Below are 25,737 nucleotides of genomic sequence, written 5' to 3' on the forward strand. Positions count from 1 at the left end.
CTTCACTGGTTGATGAAGTGTCCATGTTTTCTCAGCTGTGACTTCTCTAAGTCAGAGTAGTATGTGTATTTGGCATGCTGTCCAAGGAGAGGGCTCCGAGCTCTGTATTTTGGCCCGAACCCAGAATATTTCTGGTTAGGACATAACAACCGCAATTGTGAGGAGACGGGGTAGTGGAGGGATGCTGAAAAACTGTCAAGGAACATTGGTGAGTTGATTGGGTTATATAATTATATAAATTATATAAATATATAATCCTCCACTCTTGTTGATGGTGGATTACAGATTGCTGACTGCTGGTTGGAATGACATGATAATTGGATAGATAATTTGAACGTGTTCTTCACAAACTTTGTTAATAAAACATAATTTCTCCAAACTGTGAAGCAAACTAACATGCCGGTGCCCATTGCGCATTATACATTTTAAATGACGAAACACATTCACTTCGGAATATCAGATAGTTCATGATATAGTTTGTGAATTATTTAATTAAAAACGGAATGGTAACACTTTATAATAACTACACGCTATGAAGCATTAGTTAAGCATTAGTAAATAGTTAATTAATCATTTATAAAGCATTAATAGACATTAATTGGCAGTTTATAAATATAGCTATAAATGCTTTATTATTGATTTATAAGCATGTCTATAATGTGTTTAATAATTGTATTTTCATACTTTATAAATGATCAATTCATAATTTCTAAATTAAGTTATTACAAACCAGTTATTTAGGAGTTGTCAGTGGTTCATATTATCATTTAGAAAGTGTAAGTAAAGGATGAATAAACTATTTAAATGTAAATTTATACATCTTATTATTTAGACATATAGTAATAGTTACTCATTGTCTTTATAAATGCTTTATTAAAATGTATTCCTATTGTGATTTCATGATTAATTCAGGTAGTTATAAAACATTTAGTAGTTGTCAGTTAACTATTTCTGTGAGCTGATCTAAAGTGAGGACTATTTATGCCTCGTAAAGCTTTTACAGAGGAGATTTAAAGGCTCAGTTCTCTTCTGAACAGAAAAAGGAAACACATACAACACAGGAGGAATATAGCACATATAAATATTTATTTCAAAATGCAAAAATTGAGACTATACAACTAGTAACTTAATATAAAATTGAAATTAAACCTCTTCAATGTCATAGAAAATAATATTCCTGTAGACCGCCAGAAAACATAACTGCAATCAAATGAAACTAAGCCTCTGCAATCTGATATAAAAATGCATTTATGTAAAGATTGTAAACATTGCTGAATCAAAATACACCAGTTGATTACACTGGATTACAGGAGTGCCAAAATACAACAAATACAATTTAGATAAAACAATAATAATATAATAAAATATTTTGTAGTGTCAAAACAGTACTAACTTTAAAACATTAGAGAACAGCAGAGCAGAAGAGAACTGAGCCTTTAAATATATACTTTGTAAAAGCTTTACAAGGCATAAATAGTCCTCACTATAGATGAGCTCACGAAAAGAGTTAACTGACAACTACTAAATGTTTTATAACTACCTGAATTAATCATGAATAACAGTGGAAATACATGTGTATAAAGTATTTATTAACACACAGAGTAACTATTACTATACTGTATGTCTAAATAATAAGATGTATAAATGTACATTTAAATAGTTTATTAATCCTTTACTTAAACTTTCTAAATGATCTGATGAACCACAACTCCTAAATAACTGGTTTGTAAATAATGTAATACTTAATATGCTAAATTGATCATTTATAAAGTATGTAAATACAATTATTAAACACATTATAGACATACTTATAAATCAAGAATAAAGCATTTATAGCTGTATTTATAAACTGCCTATTAATGTATATTAATGCTTTATAAATGATGAATTAACTATTTACTAATGCTTAACTAATGCTTCATAGCGTGTAGTTATTATAAAGTGTTACCAAAGGATCTATTGTGGCTGTGGTGTGTCAAGTGACAGGTATGACACGTCGACATAGAAATAAATAATAAGGTGATACATTCAAAAATTTCGGCGGCCTAAAAACTCATGCTGGGGGCTCAATATTTTAAACGTATGTGCGAAAGGGTAAGGATCCGAGTTACATACGCAACGTTCCCTTTTGAGGGAATTCAATGCTGCGTCAGTTGCTGACTATGGCTATGGGGATGTTACCCATTATGCCATGCTGATCAATGCCTGCCTGTGCACTGTGAAGGTCACCAAGCTAATCTTGTCTTGCACTGAATGACTTGATAGGCCCACAATCGAAACCACCATGCAGCTTCAGCAGACATGGGGCCTGGACTGCGAGGTGCAGACACTTGACTCTCATCCCTCAAAGAAAGAGCCAAGAGAGAGCAGAGCTCCCTCACTGTGACCATTACATTGAGTTCATTCAGCTCCTCAAGAGCTGAATGTGCTCGCTCTGCTCACATTGGCAAGGCGGCCTTCAAAGTGTATGTAGCACCAGGGGAGAGATAACTCGCAAGCAACTCTTCAACCCTGGCATTCTCACGTATCGCTGCTCACACAGCCCCTCCGCATGCGAATAGTTAGACTGCTTGGGAGACACTATGTGAGCTGAATACAGATTTATCCACCACCTCGACACCTCAATGAGGAGATCTGGGAGGAATGAAAGGCTTACAGACTTATATGCGGGGCAGCAGAAAAGGCAGATTCCTCAGAACTAGACATGGCACATAATATGTACATCTGCCTAATTTGATACCAGAAAGTAAGAATGACTGCCCCTTGACTAACTGCTCATACTAGATCTTAAGACACTGTCTTAACATAATGGCTATTGTTCATGCAACTGGCCCCAGGTTGGAAGCATCCACAGAGCCAACATGAGAGCAATGTTGTTGTTGTTTTAAAAAAAAACAAATCTCTATTTGCAGAACAAGTCTATATCATATACATATACTATATTCATATACACATATATATCCAGAAATATAAATCGGAACCTATGATTGGATTGGACGTCCTGCTTAAATTTTGCATCAAGAGTCATAGTGTTTTTTTAACATTATGTTCCCAACGTATACTGTAGGCTACCTGCAGAATAAAGTACACAAGTAAAAGTAAAGACGAGACTTTATTTAAAAACTGTCCAGAAATAGATAATATGTGTAATCTTCAACTAATATCCCAGTGCATGTTGAGCAAAGCATATACATTTTTATCTGTTTGCATCACTGTCAATCTAGAATGGATTTAATGGACAAATAATAATTATTCCTACAATTTTATTATTGTGCTTAAAGTTTGTACTTTCCTTTGAATGCTAACCTATTAAAAATAAATCATTTTATTTTATTTTATTCACTGAACAGATGATTGTGTTACACATAGCTATAATATTTAGAATATGTAAATTCACTGTAATGTCAGAGGAGGATTTTCTCATTCGAGGTTCAAGATGTTTTTTCTTCTTCCACCTAAATATGTTCCTTGCCTTTGGCTTGCACAGTGGGGGCTTTAATGCATTTGACATTAATGTATGATCTAGAACCTAGATTGTGAAAAGTGCTATATAAATAAAATGACATTTGATGAAACATCATCAGGAAAAATGTGTGTTTGCAGTTAAATAGACACAATTGAATGAATTGAATTAGTTTTTTTAAAAGATAAATTTAACTCGTGGATATTTGTTTTGTTAATGTTATTCAGTTGCATCTGAATAACATTGCATCTGAATAACATTGCATCTTTGCATCTTAACACTTTAAAATGATATATGCTTGTTATTAATACAGATTACTTTCATAAAAAAAGCATACAAATTAATGAATACTCGGTAACACTTTAAGGTTTCATTAGTTAACATTAGTTAACTACATTAGTTAACATGAACTAATAATGAACTGCCCTTATAAAGCATTTATTTATCTTTGTTAATGTTCATTTTAACATTTACTAATGCATTATTAAAATCTTGCAGTTAATTAGTTAATGCACTGTGAACTAACATTAACAAACCATGAACAGCTGTATGCTGAAAGTAAAATAAAATAACTAATGCTGAACAGAGGTGTTGTTCATGGTTAGTTCATGTTTCCTATGCATTAACTAATGTTAACTAATACAACCTTATTGTAAAGTGTTACCGAATTCTCCATAAAAATGAATTCCGTAATAACAAAGCGGAACTGAGTAGAAATGTGGGTATATGATAATCTATAAATACAGATAATAAAATATCAATAAATAATCACAGGCACAAGAGTGCTGTTGTTCTGAATATCAGCATGCCTGTGTATCCTTTGTTTAAAACTGTCTCTGTATCTCTCAATCAAATAAATGATAATTTCCGTGAATTGATTAATATATTATCAGGAGATTAACTGAGTTGAAAAGTTCAACAGGGCATGTGATAAAGTTAAGGTACACTCAAAAAAAAAAGGCTCGTAATCATAGGGGAACCTTTTTTAGTGCTATATAGCACCAATTTTGGTGCTTCAGTGGTTCTTCAGCGGTTCTTCAGAGGTGCTATATAGCACCTTAGTCAAAGAACCGGTGAAGAACCTCTGAAGAACCGCTGAAGAACCGCTGAAGAACCTCTGAAGAACCGCTGAAGAACCACTGAAGCACCAAAATTGGTGCTGTATAGCACTAAAAAAGGTCTAAAATCTATAGATGAGGGACATGGAACTGAATCATGAAGATCCCAGTGGATCACATAAAAACAGGCTTTCTCACACACTTATGTAAACCGTCACAATACTGAGAATGTGAATATCTGACCACAGATCATTGTCTATGGCAGTTGTGGCCATAGAGGTTTTAATATGTTTAAACTAAAATGAAACTTCGCTTTCATATACACAGTATTAATATTGATTAGGGAAAAAGGAGAAATAAAAAATGATAAAGCATGGCATCACAAATGATGCTTCTTTCAGGGAAAATTTTTGATCACAGACAAAGGAGATGTTGTTCCATCTATTCGAAATGGAGATCTTCCCATCTTTCAAATGATTTTAACTACTTTGTTGTGTGTTTTCAACAGCAACGTTTTCAAATAAAGTCTAAATGAATTCCAGACTTCATTTTCTCAGTGATCTGATGACTCAGATAATGGAAACCTTAGATATTATGGTCTGTATCAGAATGCATTGAGGGTTTTGCTTTCATTTAACTGATTTAGTTTCACTGACAGTAACTGGTCGAACACCAAATGTACTTCTGTAATGGCATTAATGCCCACCAGATGTCAGCAGAGTTATTAAACAAAGATGACCAGGATCTTCTGTCAGGCCTAATAACCCATTCTGAGCTGACAGACCTCAAAATGTCTCGCTTTAACACAAAAATGAGTTTCCCTGTGCCACTGCCAAGATTCCATTTATACTTGATCAGAATATAAATAAATCAAAGTGGCTATATGAAATCGCTCGCTACCTCCCCTTGTTTATTCCATTTTGATTACTTGCCAGATGGTAAGTAGTTTCATCATTCTGATCAGTTAAAGAATTGTACATTTCTGAAAAGCAGTTCATTTTCAATATTTACTTAAAATCAGTGTTGGGTAACTTTACACAGATTGTTTGCCCTTTGGTAAATGTGACTCATTTGTAGGCTGACATCAACATGTGTGCAGTTGGTTTCCCCCAAAATAACACAATAAAAAGTTATCCAGGCGCATTAGCAGGTTGTTTCCTAACACTGAGGAAGAAGACGGAAATGACAAAATCAACCTACCTCATGCTCCCCTACTAAGCCCAAATAAACTCAGAGGATCTCCCTGTATTGCATATTTACAAGCTGGGCTCGCCAACGGCCAAAGCATTTCCCTGGATTGGAAGCAGAAGGGGGGTATGGGAAATACCATTCAGTAAAGGCTGCAGGAGAAAAGAGGACCCCACACCAACATGTTTTCCATGTATACACACACACCAACCACCAATGCCACACACTATCCTGCTGAAGTACACACACTTGTATAGACGCTTACATAGAAATTCACAGCTGTGAGGAAACCACAAACACGTCACAGACGGCTAATTTTATGTGTAAGTAACATAGACTAATGCATAAAGACTTTTTTAGGGGGAGTGAGTGACACCTCACCTCCTAAATGTTGTGGTGTGTGGTTCGACCACCTGGAGCACCAACCTGGCCAAGTGAAATGTTTCTTCTATTCAGATACTCGCATGTAAGTATGGTATCCAAATATGTATACTTCCCTATACAGTGGGCAAAAACCATAAGGCCAAATGCCACAGGAAAGAGTGAAGAGATGCAACTGTCACATGAAAATGGCAATGTGACGAATATAGTATGTCCCAATAACATTCATATTACACACATTCACACAATATATAAAACATTTTTTTATTGGTTTCGAAGTAAGCACCCCTCAGGGTGCATTTCAATCATCTCCCAAGTTTAACAGTCAGGGCACTGACCAGGAAGTCAGGCTTTTTATGGGTTGTCTCAATTGCAGAATTCTTCCAGTGCACTAGAATGTTTGCTCCATTAAAAATCCCACAATGCAACACAAAAACCAGAGTATCAATGCTCATTATGTTCATTTAATGGAAATTCTGCTAATAAACACTGTGACTTATGATTGAAGATTTGAAAAACATTTTTTGAAGATTTTTTATTATTATTAAAATGTAGCTAAAATGTGGAATATGTGACAGGACAAAGTACTTTCAAAATGTACTTTAAACAGCATAATTAAAATAAAATAAAAAGTCAGAAAGATATTACAACGCAAGCTGTTCCATTAACGACACTTGCAGTCTTGAGAGGGTGTGCACTTGACAGGAAGTGTGTAAGACTGTCCCATGTCTGAAAAATGTCAAAGCTCAAAAAATCACACCATTCATCTCTCTCAGAAACTCATCCCAAAATTGCAAGATTTAAAGGAAAACTTTCCAATGTAAGTTTAATTAATTAGTAGTTGTAAAACACAAATTGTTGCACATATTATTGGTGCAGATGTGTATTTTGTAAAACTTTTTTTTTGTCACTTAATTGGAAGCATCAGAATTAAATAGTGTCATCTGTTACATATTGGGACTACTGAAGAAACATTATATTATAAAACTTTACTTGAACTGCATGTACACTTATGGTCTTCATGTCCACTTGAACACTTGGGCCAAATACAGGAAATATGTCATGTAAGTTGTCAAATTCAAAGACCGCAAGTGTGGGTGTTGGGAAAGACCCAATGTGTAGTTCAGGACACATGTACACATGTGTACTGATTCATAGGGAGCTAGTAAGCTGATTGTGACGCACCCAGTATTACACAGCATGAGATTAGTAATCAGATGTTGATAATTACCACTAACTTGATGTCAGCTCAGTCTGCTAAAGGAAGCCATTGTAATTCACCTGTAAAAAAAAAAAAAGGTCCTCCAAATTGCTGCCAGCACAGCTGCCACAACACCAGGAAGCTTCGCTACTTCATAAAACCCAGTAGGGAGGAGGACGGGCGTCTCGTTAACACCCTGGGATCTCCCTTGTGAAGCCCAATCCATTACAGCAGCTCGCATGACAGAGTGAAAAAGCACATCATTTTGTTCAATATTTCCAACACGTCATATTTTCTCCATTCCTTGGGCGAGGGACCAGTGCCAGAATGTTTAGAGATACCTTGTGGTATACGTTAGTGGTCGTTTTAAACGCTCCGCATATAAAACTGTTGTTGTTCTCAGCTACCAGTGAAACCTTTTAATAGTTGTGGGGTTCCCTGGATGCTTCCTGCTCCCCTCCAGATGTGCTCAGGGTTTGGCCCATGATGCTTTGGGGTTTCTATCGGACACACACGTGCACAGCTGCATTTCAACAACACAGACAGAGTGGAAAATGTGCGCATTGGATGGCATGCTGGCTGAGATTTTAAAAGCCCTGGTAAAAAATGAATCTAGTAGGCTACATTGGGTGAGAAAGTCATGGGCAAAAAAATGATGGCCTGGTCAGACTTTATACGATAAATTGATAGGTTCAGTGTAGCCAACTTATTGTGTTCATGTTGTATTGCAAAACACTTACTGCTACTGAGGTGGGATACGGGTAAGGTTTGGCACAGGTTTGGTGGTACGGTTATGTTTAAGGGTGGGTTACGGTGTAAGGGAAGGCGGGTTAACAGTGTAGTTATTAGAAATTAATTACATGAGGTATTGTTTTAATATAAGTACAATGTAAAACATGTGTATTCAATAACTGCATTATATCAAATGATTAATTGAAATGTTAGTACATTGTAGGCTAGTTAAGTGGGGTCAATTAAATGTGGACCATTTCTGCCTCAATGCAAGAAAACGGTGCTATTTTGTTGTCTGCTTGTCATCTGTCACCAAAAGATGGCAGCAACGGCAAATTATTAATGCTTATTAGTTTGAGATGGACAAATCAACATAAACAAACAAGCTGATGTATCCTGATGTTTAATGTAAGGTTGATGTAATGTTTTATTTTAAAATGAATAGGCCAACTAATTTCACTATTGCTACCCACAGCATTTTGAAACGTTTTATGTCCCAACCAAACAGTTGTGTTGTGTTCAGCCATGAAGTGAGCAGTCCACAGAGAGCATTAAGCTGTGTATCTTCCCTGAACAGCTGCTGCGTGCGGTCGGTGCACCTGATCCCGCGCGTCTCACGGGCGCAATGTCTGTCCAATAGCAGCGCGCGTCTCTGCGGAGGCCCCGCCCACACGCGCTCATTGAACTTTCATTATTTGCATCAAGCGCCGCCACACATCCACTTTTACTTTCAAGCTCTTCAGCTGACGGTTCAACAGAGCACTTTCCGTTCGTCAAGATGCGCGACGCGCTTTTCGGTTTGTGCATTGGGATTATACTGTTATTAAACAGCGGGTTTGTAGTAATGAGGAGGCAGGACTCGTCTTCAGCTCTTGGCAGTATTTTCCGTACGAGGTGCGCCGCCAGGTGCCTGAGCCTTCATAGCACGCGCATCGCGCTCTCTCCAAGACATTTCCAGGTAAGTAAGAAAAGAGTTATAAGTAAATATTTAAATCAATACATATTTATTGAGTGTTGTACTCAACTGTACTGGATAAGACAGTCATTCACTTGTAAATGAATAAGTGCCTTTTTACCCTGCCTTATTTATAAAATAACATACTTCATTATTACTAAACTTATATTGAACTTCATTAAACTAGACTTAGGGTATATTATAAATTAACATATTGTTTCCCCCCCTCACAACAGATACAAATCGTTTAGCTTTATTTTATTGCTGTTATTCACGTTATTGATATTAGTGATGCTATTGTAGACTATTTATTCTTCCTATGACTCAATAAGTAAATAACCAGCAGTAGCCTACTACATTTAATAAAAACATAATATGCATTATTATGTTTTAATATTATTGCCATTATATTTATTTGAGCTCTAAATAGTGTCAAATTCATCGAAATGGCCAGGAAGACTGTAAAAATATAGAAATCATATCAAGCTACTTTACCTATATGAACCTTTGTTGTTGGGTGACCTTTTTTACTGTAAAAATGTAATCAAACCGATATTTGGTTGATCTAATAATAATTGTAATAAATGATTGATTCATTTTAATATTTAAAACTCCAAATAGACCATTCAGTGGCTTGTTGTCTCATTTCTGTTTGATAGAGAAATGTTAATGTGTAAATGTACCATCACTCTACACCTAATCAAATACTTTTGTTAGTTAAATGACAGTTATTTTTAGTGCTATACCTTAACACAAGCAAACTCACTCATCAGCTCATCCATTCACCCAGAGGAGTTCTGTCTGTAAACAAACGGATGCATAGAATTGGAAAACTGGAGACACAACTGTACAAATCTCTGCCAGCCTCAGTCTCAACACTGCGGTTGGGGTTTTCATTAGAAGTTTAAAGTTACTTGCTTCTCTGTTTATGTTGGTTATGACAGACCGTGGGAGGGTTTGGGGTGGGGGTGTAGAAGAGGAGTGAGCTTGAGAGACTTCCTGCCTTATATGTTTGTATCTGCACATAGGCATGTGGAGGGGGATCTTTGTGCGTGTGTCTGCACTTTTTGTCTGCTGTCAACAAACTCCCTTGTTACTGTGATTATATTCATCCTCATGTCCTTCCTGATCTTTATCATGCGTTTGAACCGACATCCGACCCAGAAATAGACAGCTAGCCAAATTCATTTACAATTCTTTTGCCAACCTTTAATACGAATAATAGAGCAATTCTGTAACACTGCAGGAATTTTGATCAATGTGTAATGTTAAAGAATTTGATTTGATGAGTGTCAAACATTATTCAGCATCAAAAGTATTTTTCCTTTCTTATTTCATGAATTCCACACTGGATCTCCACACTGGAATTTCATGAATTCCTTTCACGAATAGGCTATATTATTCCACAATAATAACCTAAAGGTGTTTTTGACACATATAATGCATCAACATGAGCAAACATGTACTGAGTACAATGCATGCAATTAAAAAGCCCAATGTCCATTCAAAAGCCCCCAATACAAATCATCCAGATCTATATATCATTCAAATTAAATCATCTCCTATCTTCAAATGCCCTGTCTGCTCATCACAGTGACGGCCTTGTTGTTATCTGAGCCAGACATCACTGCAGAAGGAAGCTATGCACATCAGTCTCTTTTATCAAATGCTTTATTCTACAGCAAGCTGTCCATCTGGAGATGCTATCAAATTAGACACTGGTCTAGAAGCTCGTCATTGTCTCAGCACCGATTCCACAATGCGTTCAAAGCGTTCCAGAGCACTCCGACTCAAACAGCAGCTAGTGTTCCTGAACAGCTGCCTTCATTCTGCTGTCCGAGCAGGGACTAAACCAGAATGAATGCTTTTCATATCTGCCGATCATTGTCTTCGTGTCCACATCCCTAAAGCCCACTTACTCTGTCTCCCGAGGGGGGGGAGGCCATTTTGGCAATTATCCCCCTTCCTCTAGTATCAAATGGAGACCGGGGGTCATGGGTTAATTTGAATGGGCCGAGCTGAATGTCAAGTTATGCTGTGTCGAGGCATAACATCGAGCTATGAGGAGCTATCACTTATGATTAATGATTATGGGAAATTAGAGAGCATTTGATGTGGTTCAGAGAAGTCTGATCTGTCAGCGTTATGCAGACAGTTACGCAGAAATGCACAAATCTTTCAGCTGTCTCAATATCCTGTTTGACTGCCATTGTTTATTTGAGCATCAGTCTTTGTTTCACTATATCTTTAGTTTTCCCCAGGAACCAATAGTTATTTAAAAGTACAGTTTTAGTCAAGGCCATAACCATGTCTTGAATATTGGGGGGGAACATTTTTCCAGAGGGGGTGGGGAGTCTTTTTATCTAAAGGATTAAAAGGGATTTCAGGGAATAAAGAAAAAAGAAATAAAAAGGTTTTTAAAAATATGCACACATTCAGTCTTATTTGTATGTCTAATGTCTCGAAAACGCGCAAACCTCATCACATTCACATTCAAATTACGCGAATCATGTAAATGATAGCATATTTTCAATTCAAAATGGATACATTTGATAAAACAGCTGAGTAGTTTCTATCATAAAACAGTTGTCAAATATTAAATGTTTAGCTACTTGTATCTTACCACACACTTTTTCACCATTAAAACAAAAGCGTCTTGTTGGAATTCGCACTCATCTTCTGTGAACGCCTTGATTTGATTTGATTTGATTGGCCGTCTCAATCATTTTGACATGGACAAGCTCTGTTAGACCATGGAGGCAGACCAGCCAAAAAATATAACTTTTTAAAATGTTCTGTCATCCTAACAAACAGAGCGGTGCATAATGGAGTGCAGCAGAGCAACATCAAGAATATCACAATTATTTTTAATTATTCAATGTCTATGGTGGTTAGGGCCCATGTTTTAGTACTTTATTATTAAGAATAGTATACAATTAATTAAGATATAAGAAATGGGCAATACAAATTATATTTTACTTTTTTTTCTGATTTAAAATTATTTTTAAAAATATTTTTAAAAATAATAAAGTAAAACATGTCAGGGTGATGGAACTGTTCTGATATCACAAACAAAGAAAAATCCTAATAAAAAGGACATTTTAAAAAACAGAAATCATTAATATTTGAAAAACATTTGTCTGCAAAATCAGTCATGTGGAGCGACCAACAAAGTCTTGTGGTCCAACCAATATGAAGAAACACAGGCAAAGAAACTTAGAAAAGATATCATAGAGATTTCAGAAATTGTTGTAAAATGTCATGCGGTGCAACTTCCGTTAAAAAATGTAATGATATTTATAAAGTGATTAATAAAGTTGTTAAAAAATATTGTCTCTTTTGTGTTCACACGTGTGTATTCAATGTGTAAGAAAATTATATTTAATTTTTTAATTGATGATTACATTACATGACATTTTAGTGTCATTTAGTGTAAAATTTCTTGAAATTGTTATAAATGTATATAAAAAAACCCCAAAAAACATAGAGGACCAACATGAGCACAAAGTAATACATTTCTAAGAGAACGCTTTTTATTATCATGTACGCTCTTATATGTCATTGACCCAATAACTGTTCAAATATGTGTCATATATTTAGTAATGAGAATAGTGTTGTGCGGCTCTGATTTGAGCACAAGCATAATGTGCATGTGAACTAACCATGCTAATGCTGCTGGCTTGATCCATTGATCCCACCACAGGCCAAAATAGATTTGTTTAGCTCTATTCCCCATAGTGGCGTAGTCGCAAGATCTGGCAGTGATAATATTGTGGTTACTTTAGAGTCCCCACCATGCGCAATAAAATATACAGTGCATCATAAAGGTTTTATCCTTTCTTTGTTATTGCGCTATTCAATAACTATTATTCTGAAGACTGGCCAGGGGCGTTATCCTGTGGTCTGTCAATCAAACTCTGCTGCATATAAGCTTAAAACAACTCGTTGTTATTCAGATAAGCGAAACGCTTTGGCGATTCCTGACACGCTACGTGACATTCCAAGATCTGCTATGCAAACAAGTTGTGTGATTCCAGGTGCTGATGAGTGATTTCTGATGTTTCTGTGCTCAGGTGCCCTAGCTAGTGTTTTAATAAGGGAGGGGATGTAGACTGACTGTTCTGGTTTATGAGCAATTTTACATTGTCGTAGTCAGGGCAGTGTTTTTAAATAAGACTAATGCGTTCATAATAGGAAATTTCCTTTTTAAAGCCTCTCCGCTCAGCAGGGGCACATAAAAATAACACGATTCGAATGAGCCTGTTTGATGTGACTGGTGATTACAGCTTTCTGACACGCAATTCCATCTGTCTCTTCTGTCCGCAGAGTAATGGATCCCTTGGATGGTGTCAGAGCCATAAACAGTGTGCAAAGGTAATTTCTGTCAAAATTACACAGCATTTCACAGCAGCTTGACATAAAAGCCAACACAGATCTATCACTGTAAAACATTGGTATGCCTGTGCACCTCCCGTAATGACATCATACATCATCGTAAAAGCTACTGTATTTGTCAGCTATCGCCTTGGACTATTATATCCGTGCTAGCTGGTTGTCGTACAGAAATGAGATTATGATTCACTAGCAAAGCTAGAGGTCACATCTGTAATGAGACTGATACAAATGGAGTTGAAAGGCTATGTGTTTTGATTCACATGATATTATACAGCCAGTGTTATTTTTCTTTTTCACTTCAAGGCAAAATGCTAATTTCAGTAAAGAACTCAACCCACTTTTCTTAATGAGGACATTAACATGCTCTAGCAGCCTAGTCATTAAATAACAATAATATGCCGGTAGCGCAGGGGGAATAGAGCTGACATGTTGCCAATGCAGATTTTCCACACATTTCACTGTGGTATTATGTAAAGCTCCCTTTGATGTATTGTTCAAGATGAGGGCTGCTTTCCTTTCAATGCTCTGTGCTTGCATTCCTTTACATATCAACCAGCTATTGCAGTCCGCACAATGACAGTCCACAGAAAACGCTCTTGAATGCACATCTGGACGGTTTGAACTATTTCAAAACAGTTCATGATTGTGCATGTTACAGTTAAGCGCCTAAGCAGACTTTTCGTGGCTTGAGGGGCGGCTTTAAGGATTTGAGATCTTTAATGCATTGATGTATGTGTGCATATGGTTGGAAAGAGTGCAGCACGTGTTTTCATATCACCCTCGGGGTAAGTTCACTGGAACAGCCAGGGTTTTGACCTCTCTTCTACGATCCATGAAAACATTTGGCCAACTGGCTCATGGATTTTTACTGCGTTCTCCAGAGACTTTCTTCCATTGGCTTCAAACGAGGACAATGCCTTTTAAACTCTCGCTGCTCATTATACAGGATCCACGTTCTGTAAGAAGTCCAAAAGCTTCAGGAAAATGTGCTTTTAAAACTCAAGAATAATGCGTTTAGTAATACTGTAACTAAATAATGCCATGTATGTGCAAAATTACATATTGTCACGATCAGTTAGTCTGTGGGTTTTCTGAGTGTGCAGCTTTTCAACAAGTATGTTTCTTGTTTGTTTGATGTTATCGAGAATTTCATTAATATTTTACACAAGCTCTCTCTATCGCTTTAAGGGAACATTAAATGAGTTGCTGTGTTTTTAAAGAGGATGAGAAGACTCACTTTTAGCATGTTTCAAAGCAAAATAGCAATTACAGCTATTTTAAAAGTTCAATTACAGCCGCGCAACACACTGTCAAAAATAATTTCTTCTTCTTCCAAAACCAAAATCTTTTAATCCATCCCTTTGAAAGCATCGCAGCTAAAAATATTAAATCTGAAAAAAAGAAAACAATCCAGATAAATTAGTTCACTAATCCACTAGTCTCGTGCTAACCACCCTGACCTATCCTTACAATGCAGACTCATCTACATCAGTCTAAATGCATGAGTGCCTCATTTAATAGTTTCCTCGATTCAAAAAATAAAAGCTTTTTGTTTCTAATTAGAAATGGTTTGCTCCTACTAGTACATTGAAATGTGTGTCAATAATCTCTTATTGAAATATGGCTCATGGGAATCATGGCTTTGATAAAGCTAAACTTGTTTATCAATCTCCAGGGATAAGATCCTTGCATAACATCCGTGGTTTGCGATTGAAATACAGACTGTGTTCACTCCTGTTGGCTTTCATGCCACATTCAGGTGAACAGGCCTCTAAACGTAACCAATTCTTCAATCTCACTACAAAGTGTGCGGCTGTGCGCATCTAATTAAAGAGATGTATCATATCACTGCTTACAGTACATGCACAAAGCAGACTGTAGCTTTTGTTTTCCTGACCTTGTTTACACATTCCAGAACTAGCATTTGCATTCAGCGTGAGCACACAAACATCCATTGATACTCCTAATAGAGTGTTTACAAACTAGACTTGTGATTGAGAATGCCATCTTGGAACTTAAATGTCTTAGATGTTCCTGCTCAGAAGCTAGTTAGCTTCCAAAATAGGCAGTTAACTTAATGCTTCTTGTTTAGCCTGCTTGCCTCAAACTGACTTTTAACCCAGTGGTCTCCTCTCGTCGGCTCTTTTTGATTCATAATAGCTCTATACTCAGACAGCACTTGGAAAGCTCTTCACTGAAGTACTCTTCAAAGCGATTAGCATGCTAGAACTACATACACCAATTCCTCAGTTTTCGAACGATATCTACAAATGTTAAAGTACACCGACGGCCCTCAAATCAAAGATCTGCTCTTGAATATTATTAGGCTTCTGCAGGAAGTGGCCTTTAGGCATTTCATATTCAAATGCCAGCGAAATAATTAGTGTGCCTTGACAGTTCTCTTACCCTCCAGTTTAATTGCTGGTTCAAGTATTAGTGCCGTGGCACCAATGCAATTGCAAAACTGAGAGTGCCAGCAATTTTCATGACATGGGCAAGATTTCAATTACAGTTGCTCTATACATAATTTGCTGAGGCTGGCAAAGTGAGTGTCTCAGTGGTAGATTAAACAACGCTTGGAACCTCCTTAAAGCAACTGCAATTTGTCCAAATGTTGGGTCCAGGCATGGGTGGGATTCTTGCATTCCACCCAGCATTAAACACCCAAAGCAAGCATTCTCCAGACTCACTTACACTCTCAAAAATAAAGATTCCAAAAGGGTTTATTTGTTGGTTGCGCATGCCATAGAACAACCATTGTTGGTTTCCCAAAGAACCTTTTTAGTGATCAATTCTTACAAGAACCATTTTTTTTCTTCGTCTAAAGAACATTTTAATAATCCAAAGAATCTTTTTTGCAGTATGTGTGCAATGGAAAAGTTCTATGCATGTTAAAGGTTCTCTATGGAACCATCAGTGCTACTAAAGAACCTTTACTTATTTTTAAGAGTGTATGTGTCACACGCGTGGAAGTCCAAAGCACGATGATAAAGATACTAAACAGTCTTTAATAGTAAATATTCACAGAATATTCACAGAACAGGCAAAGTAGTACAATCATGTAAAACTGACAATACCCAACAAATGAGGATTCAAACACCGGAACTTAGGCCCCGTCCACATGGAAACGCGTTTAGCTGTATACGTACAATTTTTGTATCATATCAGCGTTCGTCCAGATGGATCCGCCGTTTTAGGAGTCTGAAACCGGTATTTTTTGAAACCGGGTGCCAGTGTGGACAAATCTGAAACCGACACCCTTGTGTTAGATGTGATGTACAGCCAATCCGTATATTTTGTGAAACGGTGATGTCATCACACCACGTCCCGCGCGGTAAAGACTAGAAGGGTTAGAGCTAGGGCCACTGGGCATGCGCACATCAATTTTGCTACTGTATTTGCATTATTGCAAGGGTAGGTTTAGGGTTGGAATAGGTGTAGGCGTTAATAAAACACAATCTGGTAAGTAGCAAATTTATTTATTGTTATTTTATCGTGAGATTTCACCTCACTTCCAACCATTGCTGTATCCCTTCTGGCCACAACTCCGTTTTTAGTATATTTATGTGGCAGAATTACAGTGCCACATACTGGTCTGGCATGTATACTACATCGTTTTGAGTCGGTTTCAGTGGTTTCGTGTGTATGCAGATGTTTCTTGAGATGAGGGGAAAAAAGATCAGATAGGGAAAGCTCTGGCTTAAATACACAGGTTAAAGAGGTGAACACAGCTGAACAGGATAATACAATCACATCAGAAACCATAGCAACACATCAGACACGCAGACAGGAAATGAACACCAGGACAGAAAACCAAACTAAACTGAATATAATTGTGACAGTATGGAGGGAGCAGTCTCACATTTTACCACTTCATTCAAAAGAAAGAGGTCTTATTTTTTTACGAAATGCTGAAAAGTACAAAACTCGCATAGCTGTTTCTCGGTGTGTGCTGTTTGTTCAAGGGCAATGCGTCTTAGCTGAACTGGAACTCACCCAAGGCTTCTTCTCAGCTCAATCTCCATGTCTGCAGCTCTTAAATAACCTTTATTTTGTACGGTGGAAGAGAATGCTTGATTTGAGACTGAAATGGGGCGGAAAACTAACTGGCGCTGGGGTACAATAAAGATACTGGGAGCGAGCGCTTTCATGGAGATTACAGGTGCCTCACGGACAAAAGCGGAGTGGGTTTGGCACAAGCCAAAAGGTGGCTTTAGAAAGGTGAAAGCGATTGGATTGAAATACTTTAAGTGATTTATAGCTTAGATCTATGCTGTGCTTTTTCCACCAACATGCAATGCATCATAAAGAGCCGTTACACAAAGGGCCATTGAGGGCTGTATATGAGAGACTGATAAATGAGACTAGGGTTGTGAATGTGGCGTTCCTCAGAACAAGCTATTGTTTACAATGGTTGAGGTTTAAGGGTGAGGCTGAATGAAAATGTAGTTTATAAAGAGGCCAATGAATCTACTTGTCATATACAATATGAATAATATCTGATCAATTATAAAATATGTGGGTAGGAGCCTAAAAGGTAATTTCCCTACATCGACAAAAATGCATTACCTGCAGAGTATTGAGCGAGGAGACTAGGGTGTTTATCAATAGACTGCATCATATATCACATCTATCACATATGCTGCTGCATAATCAATGTAGGACAGTTTTTAAGGGCAGACTAAGTCTTATAGTAAATAATACATGTCAAAGTTAATAATTATGTTAATAATTTATGTGTGAACGAATAATGTGTCCATGATAATGAGTATATAATAAAGAAAAGGAAAACATTTTGAAAAAACATTTATACTATTTTCGTTAAAAGTTTTAATTGAATGACTCTAAAAATGCAACATTGTGTAAACTTCAAGTAAAAGGAAATAACACTGTATTGAAGTGAATGTACATATCCTAATAATTAATTTTAAAAACGTTTTAAAATTATTTTTTCTAATGAAATAGTATTATATTTTACAAATATGTATACATTTGTAGAAAATTATTCATTCAAAAATATTATTACGTGTTTTTAAAAATATATATTTTAAGAGTATTACTGGCTTTGTTTTTTTGGTTTGTTTTTTCCTGCAAATGCTTTTCCTGGTTGTACCACATGACTTTGTTGGCCGCTCGTGACCGTGATTAGGCAGACAAAAGTCTTTTAAACATTAAGTGAAGCAGTTTTATTCAAATGTTTCTTAGAAGTAATGATACAATTGTTCTTATACTATTGTTAAAACAAAAAACTACTTAATTAGGTTTCCTTTTCAAGGAAGGCATTATGCTTCATTATGATATTAGGAGAAATAAACAAATACATGTATTTACATAGCGCTTTATGTAACACATATTGTTTCAAAGAAGCTTTACAGTGAACAGGGAAAACAGTGTCAGTGTTGCAATATTGTCATTATTTTAGCTCAATTCAATGCACTTATTCTGTGATCTCATTCAATAGTATACAGCTAAATTGATTTGATTCAAAAGTATAATTAAATAAAAGAAAATAAAAGGATAAATGAATGGACCTGGACACAAAAATTCACCAGTCATTTAATACTAGTTTCTTTATGTATGACACCTATTGCAAATGATAAACATGCAGTAAATATTTAGTACAAACTGTATTATAAGTACATTAATCTTCAATCATGCAATGTTTGTTTTATTTAATGTGGCATAATGTGGTGAGCATGATGAGTTTATATTATTTGTGTGCATGGGAAACAGAAGCAGGCGAAGCATAATTCTCTCAGCTGCACAGGCGACTCTGAGACAGCGTTTCGTGTGTTAGAGCACACAAGCTTCAGGCGATCTCAGCAGGGCTCTGGCCACTCTGAGCTCCATAAAACTGCCTCCTCTGCTGCCTCTAACTGCCCCTGTGCCTCTCCCATTATTCATAGTTTCCGACGACTGCACCACCCCAAGCCCGCGCCGTCTTTAAAAGGTGTGCATTTTTACTGCCCTCCCAGATAAATGTGTTTCCCACTCTCATTCTCACTCAGAAACATTGCCCCAGGATAACCTCAGTTCCCCCAACACAAACACACATATATTTAACAACACACACACACACACACACACTAACACACTAACGGAAATGCGCCTCGACCTTATCGTTTCCTCCTGATACTAAATCCCTGGATTAACAAGCATTTTAATGCTCAACTTTCTAACTGACGTCTGCAGAATCTTTCCTTCGGAAGGAAGTGTAAGTTTTTTCCCAAGGTGGTGGTAAAGGTCCATTCATGCTGTTCTGAAATTGTGACCATTGGAGTAAAGACAGCTCCTAGATCAGCATAATGTGTAATGTTCACATCTCTCCCCAGCATGCTCCTGCAGAGCAATGTTTAGCCCCAGCACCACAGTGACCGCTGTGTCTCATCGTGGCATGAAATTGGAAATGTGAATTCCCCAGAGGCAGCCACGCTCACTCATGCAAGGAATTGAAGTGTCAATTTTAAGGAAAGGAGAATAGAAGATGAGAGAGCGAGTGAAGGAGAAGGAGAAAGAGCCAAGGAGGGAGTCAGGTGTAGAGACTGAAATGAAAGAATTTTGGCATGTGATTTAAGTGCTGAATGCAAATGTCAGTGATCAGAATACATTCAGGGATGTCTCCGCTGACACTTCCAAGTTACAGAGAAGGTAATGACAGACTCCAGACACCTATGTGTGATCAAAAACAACAAACAATGTCAAAAGAACCTTTGTCTGAACGATTTGAGAACTAGAAAACTGCTAGATTACAAACCACCATAGCTCTTCAGATCAGCAGAAACAAACTACCCAAAACTAGGGCTGTCACTAGGCCTACATCAGAAGACTTCCAATGCAAAAGCCTCTAAAAGCCACCTCGGTCAAAAATGAGATAACAATACTGAGTGAATGCTCTCCGCACATAGTATACGTTCATCAAATACTTTCACTTCAAACCCGCTAAATCCCAGCCTCAGCCCATTCAGAAGTACTAGTACTTGGGTAGAAACCTATACATAAAGCCTGACAAAAATCCTAATTTTAAAGAAAGACGTCAGACGTACTTAAGAGGCTTTTGCATCTGAAGTCTTCAGATTAGTATTGTGTCAAGAATTCACAATAACGATACTATCAAGATATATCTATAAAAATGTTGCAAAAAATCTTTTGGCCAATAAATCACATTTTAAATGCGATTTTAGGGAGGTGAAGAGAGAATCTTTCACATACGTACTGTAACTGTACAAAAGTATACACAAAGATCTTACTGTTTATCTGCGCTTACTGCAGAATGGGGTGTCAAACACCACACCTTTTCCCAAAAAAATCTCCCATACTGGCTAACATTTCTTTCTGGTGTGGGTAGAGTGTCTCGGTACAGTAGTAGCTACATGCTGTGTATTTTTCTTTGTTCAATTTTATGACAGGCAGAGTTTTATTAAAACATTTCTTGGCTCTTCTAATGGCAGTGAATGCAGTCCAAAATTTGAAGACCAAAAAAGTGCATCCATCCGTTATAAAAGTAATCCATATGGCTCTGGGGGGTTAATAAAGGTCTTTTGAATTGAATCGATGGGTTTGTGTAAGAAAAATATCCATATTTAACACGTTATAAAGTCAAATATCTAGCTTCCGGCGGACTGCCTTCCGTATTCAACTTACGTAGAAAGAGTAACGCTTCTCTGCAGTGCAAAATGCTTACGCTACGTTACGCTTCTTTCGTAAGCCGAATACGAACTTGCAAACTCTTCTTGATTTGAGGTATAGTTGTTTTGGCTTCAAGCTACTTCAACTGCATATAGTAGTAGCCAGACCTTCTTTCCTATATTAATGGGTATGCTGTAAACACGTAGCCTGGCTCCGCCCCTCCTACGTACTTCCGCTCAATTTTAATTTTCCTTCAGAACTCTGTCTGGGATTGCGGTATATTCTCTGGTTTTCTCCGGTCAAATTTTAACCGGTCCAATCAGTGAAGAGAGGGAGTGGCTGAGAACGATGACATTGATGCCGTGCGCTAGTTTGAGATGATATACATTACGACCAAACGTTAGTGATGACTCTGGGCAGATCCAATAGTTTTAAACTTCAACAGAGTTCCCACCTTCAAGGAAGTTAACGCTTGTCAATGGAGAGGGGCCAGACTGTATATAACAAATGAAATGTACAAGAGTCTGGGAGGACCAGGCTAGTAAACACGCACAGTTTCCCGGGAAATCTGTCTCAACAACTCTAAAATATAAATTATTATTATAGGCTCACTGTTTGTAAGATGTTTTTTTGATGTATTCACTCATCATTTTAATTTAAAATGTTTAACTAATAAAGTTACATAGTATAGCTTTAACATATCAATATTTTATTTTTTAAGTATGATGGTTATCATTAATATATGTATATTGTAACATCGCTACTCAATGCAAATGCTTTTGACTAACGTATTTGACTGTTATTGTATGAAAAAGAATGATACCAGAGTCATTTGAGACTGCTTCCTGATACTCAAACCTCCTCTGTCTGTTCACAGTGCCTGGAGCCATGCAAAGACTCCTGGGAGTTGAAAGATGGACCATGTCGAGATTTATGTGAGGTACAGACCACAGCATTCTTAACAGATCTAGTAGTTTCTGGGATGTGTCCTTAACAAGAAAAAAATCTGATACAAAATGGCTGACCTTGATGTTCTGGTTTTCCAAATATTAATCCTCCATTGTTTTTCTTGACAGATTTGGCTACCATATAAGTGGTCTCCTATTGTTCAAAATGATAATGTTCTGCTCTGATCTTCTTTTTAAACAGTCTGAGAATCTCTTTGAACATTTCCCTTTGGTCTTGAATCCTGTTATTGGGGCGTTTCTCTACATTTTAAAACTCTTGGCCTAGTAACATCTAGCTTTTCCTGTTTCTTTGGCTATAGGTGCACTGTTGAGGGCAATGGGGACTTAAAACAATGAATATTAGTTCTTTCATTTGTCAGCATTGATCAGGACCTTCATCCGTCATTTTAGACTTGTATAAGAGCAAGCAGCATAAAATCATTCACAACTCATGTAAATGTGAAATGTTATAATCAGCTTGTTTTGAATATAGTGCCAAAAACAAGAGAGCCATTCTCAAGGCCAGCTGAAAAACAATATACAAATGACAAGGGGTTTGAATGGATAGATGAACATTTATATTATATTATATTATATTATATTATATTATATTATATTATATTATATTATATTATATTATATTATATTATATTATATTATATTATATTATATTATATTATATTATATTATATTATATTATATTATATTATATTATATTAATATGAATTTATAAATGTTTCCATTATTTATTTAACTTTTTTTTTTCAGTTTCATGAATCAATATTTCTGTGAAACGTCTATGTGAGAATGCACACAGGTTTTTTGTACAAATACATGCATACACATGGTTAGAGAATGAGAACAAAATTGTGTTTTAAAATCCATAGACAAATGAATGTCACATAAATGAACTTAAAATCTATTAGGTATGAGATACAGGTGTTAATCTTTGGTCCTGTACATTATGGCATCTCTTCAGCATGCGTTTCCCAAGCGTCATGGGGAGTGTGTGACGAGCTGTGAGTTCCTGCGATCAGTGATGGTGGTGAAACAGGGTGATTGTCCGCCGCCAGAAAAAGCCAGCGGGTTTGCAGCCGCCTGTGTGGAAGGATGTGAGGAAGACGGAGAGTGTTCAGCCCAGAAGAAATGCTGCCCAAATGGCTGTGGACACACATGCCAGTCACCTAAGAACCTCTACAGGGGTAAGATCTGCTACTGAACCTGATGGTAAAAAGCTAAACTGGTTTAACCTAGTTACCAATTCATTTTTAACCTCAGCTGTGGTCGATACCAATAATTGATAATTGTACCTTTTTGCATTTTTACCCTTTCAACTGGAATGTCTAATTTATTAATTAAACACCACTCAAATATTTAAAAAATCTTAGAATTTTGACTTCATCATGCATATGATAAAAAGGGGGCTCACCAAAATAAGTAAGTAAGTCTTAAAGTTACTTAAATTTAGTTATATTATATTAATCTAAAAATAAAGTTGTACAATGTTTTTATTTTTATTACAACAGAAGTACTGGAGGTACATATCAGTTTAGGTATGAGAGAGCCTTCAAATCTTGTCTTGTCAAATTTTTGACATGGAAGTTAAAAAAAAATTGAGAACCACTAATATAGGGGAAATCTTAACTGTTGCTTTTTAATTTTTATTAATTGTATTTTTTTAATTGTTCCGTGTCAAAATGTATGAAATGACATTCTACATAATACATAAAGCTTATTCCACCACTGAATACAAAATGAAAAAGGTAAATGCAATTGTTTTATGTCAAAATACTGACTTTTTCCTCAGAATTGCTAGATACATACTCACAATTGTGAGTTATAATGTCAGAATTGCGAGATATAACCTCGCAATGCAAGTCTATCTATACATTATAAATACATTATACTTGATTTACTATAGAACAAAGGCATATCCAGATTGTTCTCTCTTAAGTTTATATATTTCTATTCTATTCTATTCTATTCTATTCTATTCTATTCTATTCTATTCTATTCTATTCTATTCTATTCTATTCTATTCTATTCTATTCTATTCTATTCTATTCTATTCTATTCTATTCTATTCTATTCTATTCTATTCTATTCTATTCTATTCTCTATTCTATTCTATTCTATTCTGATCCCTGATCTTCAGGTGCTCCTCTGAAGCCCAGGAAGGAGCTGGTCTTTGAGGAGCTGGAGTCTGGTGTGCTGGAAGTGCGCTGGTCCTCCAAGTTCAATGTGTCAGCGGAGCCGGTGCTGAACGTTCTGCAGAGGAGGTGGAACTACGGCATCCACCCTAGTGAGGATGGAGCCACTGAGTGGCAAGTTGTGGCACGGGTAAGTGTGAAAGTATGTGTAAGAATAGAACAGAATAGAATAGAATAAATTAATATAATATAAACATATTTTTAAACATCATAACAAATGAAATGCTTATCTTCACTAGGGATCCTTGAACTGTTGTTTAGTCAGTCATTCTTTCTTCACTTCATTCAGTGATTTATATGCTCACTCCTACACTCATTCATCTGTGGTTCTGTACTGTAGACATCAGAAGAGCGTGTGTGGTTGACAGACATTCGACCCGGTCGCTGGTACCAGTTCAGAGTGGCAGCAGTCAATGTTCATGGAACAAGAGGATACACCACCCCCAGCAGACACTTCAGATCCTCTAAAGGTGAGATCGAGAGACTGTAATCTATTGGGGATTCTATTAGGATCCGATTTAGGATAATAATAATAATATTCTTTCTCATGTTATTTAGATTAGACGTTGTGATCTGAAATGTCTGTACTGTAAGTTGTATTTCTTTATTTCACCCCCTCTCAGATCCTGCCCCTCCCCCGGCTCCATCTGAACTTCATGTCAGCGACATGACCTTTGGTGCAGATCGCTCTGTGTCTGTCCGCCTTAGCTGGAGCATGTCTGCAGATTTAGACATTCCTGTTAACCATTACAAACTCTCCTGGAGCTGGTCTGACCACACAATGCCACCCAAACTCAAAAGGAGACAGACTGCAAATGGGGTAATTCTTATGTGTTGTCCATGCCTCTACCCATTCTCTTTTTCTCTCAGTCTTTCACTATTTCATTTTCTCATATACTGGATAGTTCCCAAAACCCCTCAAGGGTTAAGCTTCCCATCCCCTTCTTTCAGCAAGCCACAACAAATTAGATATCTTAGTGCAAATAAGTGCAAGATAAACAACTCAGGACTGGGCCTTTGATCACACCAAGCCCTAAATTCAAGGGCTTCAGACAACCAAACTAGGGTGGTACAGCATTGCATCACCACTCTTGGCAAATGCAAACATTTCTGGGCGCCATTTGATATACAGCCAAAAACAGCATATCAATTCTAGTTGTGCTTGAGAAAAGGAAATCTCTCAATAACAGCTGAATTGTTTTTCTTTGAATGAGATCATGTTGAAGAGTTTATTTTTTCCTCCTTTAGGAATCCAAGAGATGGCAGTTGCGCCTTTATATTTTTGAGGGCTCTGTCAGTTGAGGGACAATTTCCTCAGAAAACTATATTTTTAAATAGCTGCGGAGTGAATGCAGACAAATGCAAACCACATTGATTTCAGTGTTGGGCTCTGTAAGAAAATGCTTCAGATTGATTTTAAACAGATTACTCATGTGCTCAATGATTATAAGATTACAACACAATCTGCATACAATTCTGATAACATTGCGTTTGGCGTACTTTATTGCTATGATTTATGTGATTAATAGTAGTATTAGTATTAACGTGTGACTCAGCGACAGTATCAGATCTCATATTATT

General features: G+C 36.7%; 1 protein-coding gene across 2 annotated transcripts in view; it reads left to right on the forward strand.

Moving 5' to 3' along the window:
* The first annotated feature begins 8,583 nt into the window (after nucleotides 1-8,583).
* anos1a (anosmin 1a) overlaps nucleotides 8,584-25,737 on the forward strand; it is a 28,134-nt gene continuing 10,980 nt past the window's right edge. The window contains exons 1-7 of one of the 2 annotated variants that reach the window (XM_079811576.1): nucleotides 8,584-8,981; nucleotides 13,305-13,352; nucleotides 21,877-21,939; nucleotides 22,926-23,148; nucleotides 24,102-24,286; nucleotides 24,497-24,626; nucleotides 24,780-24,976. In XM_079811576.1, coding sequence (XP_079667702.1) covers nucleotides 8,802-8,981; nucleotides 13,305-13,352; nucleotides 21,877-21,939; nucleotides 22,926-23,148; nucleotides 24,102-24,286; nucleotides 24,497-24,626; nucleotides 24,780-24,976 — 1,026 coding nt within the window. In that variant the 5' untranslated portion in view covers nucleotides 8,584-8,801. The remainder of the gene's footprint in view (nucleotides 8,982-13,304; nucleotides 13,353-21,876; nucleotides 21,940-22,925; nucleotides 23,149-24,101; nucleotides 24,287-24,496; nucleotides 24,627-24,779; nucleotides 24,977-25,737) is intronic. The other variant, XM_079811575.1, reaches the window with a different exon arrangement.

The sequence above is a fragment of the Gobio gobio genome, assembly GCF_949357685.1.
Source record: "Gobio gobio genome assembly, chromosome: 3".
Taxonomy (NCBI): domain Eukaryota; kingdom Metazoa; phylum Chordata; class Actinopteri; order Cypriniformes; family Gobionidae; genus Gobio; species Gobio gobio.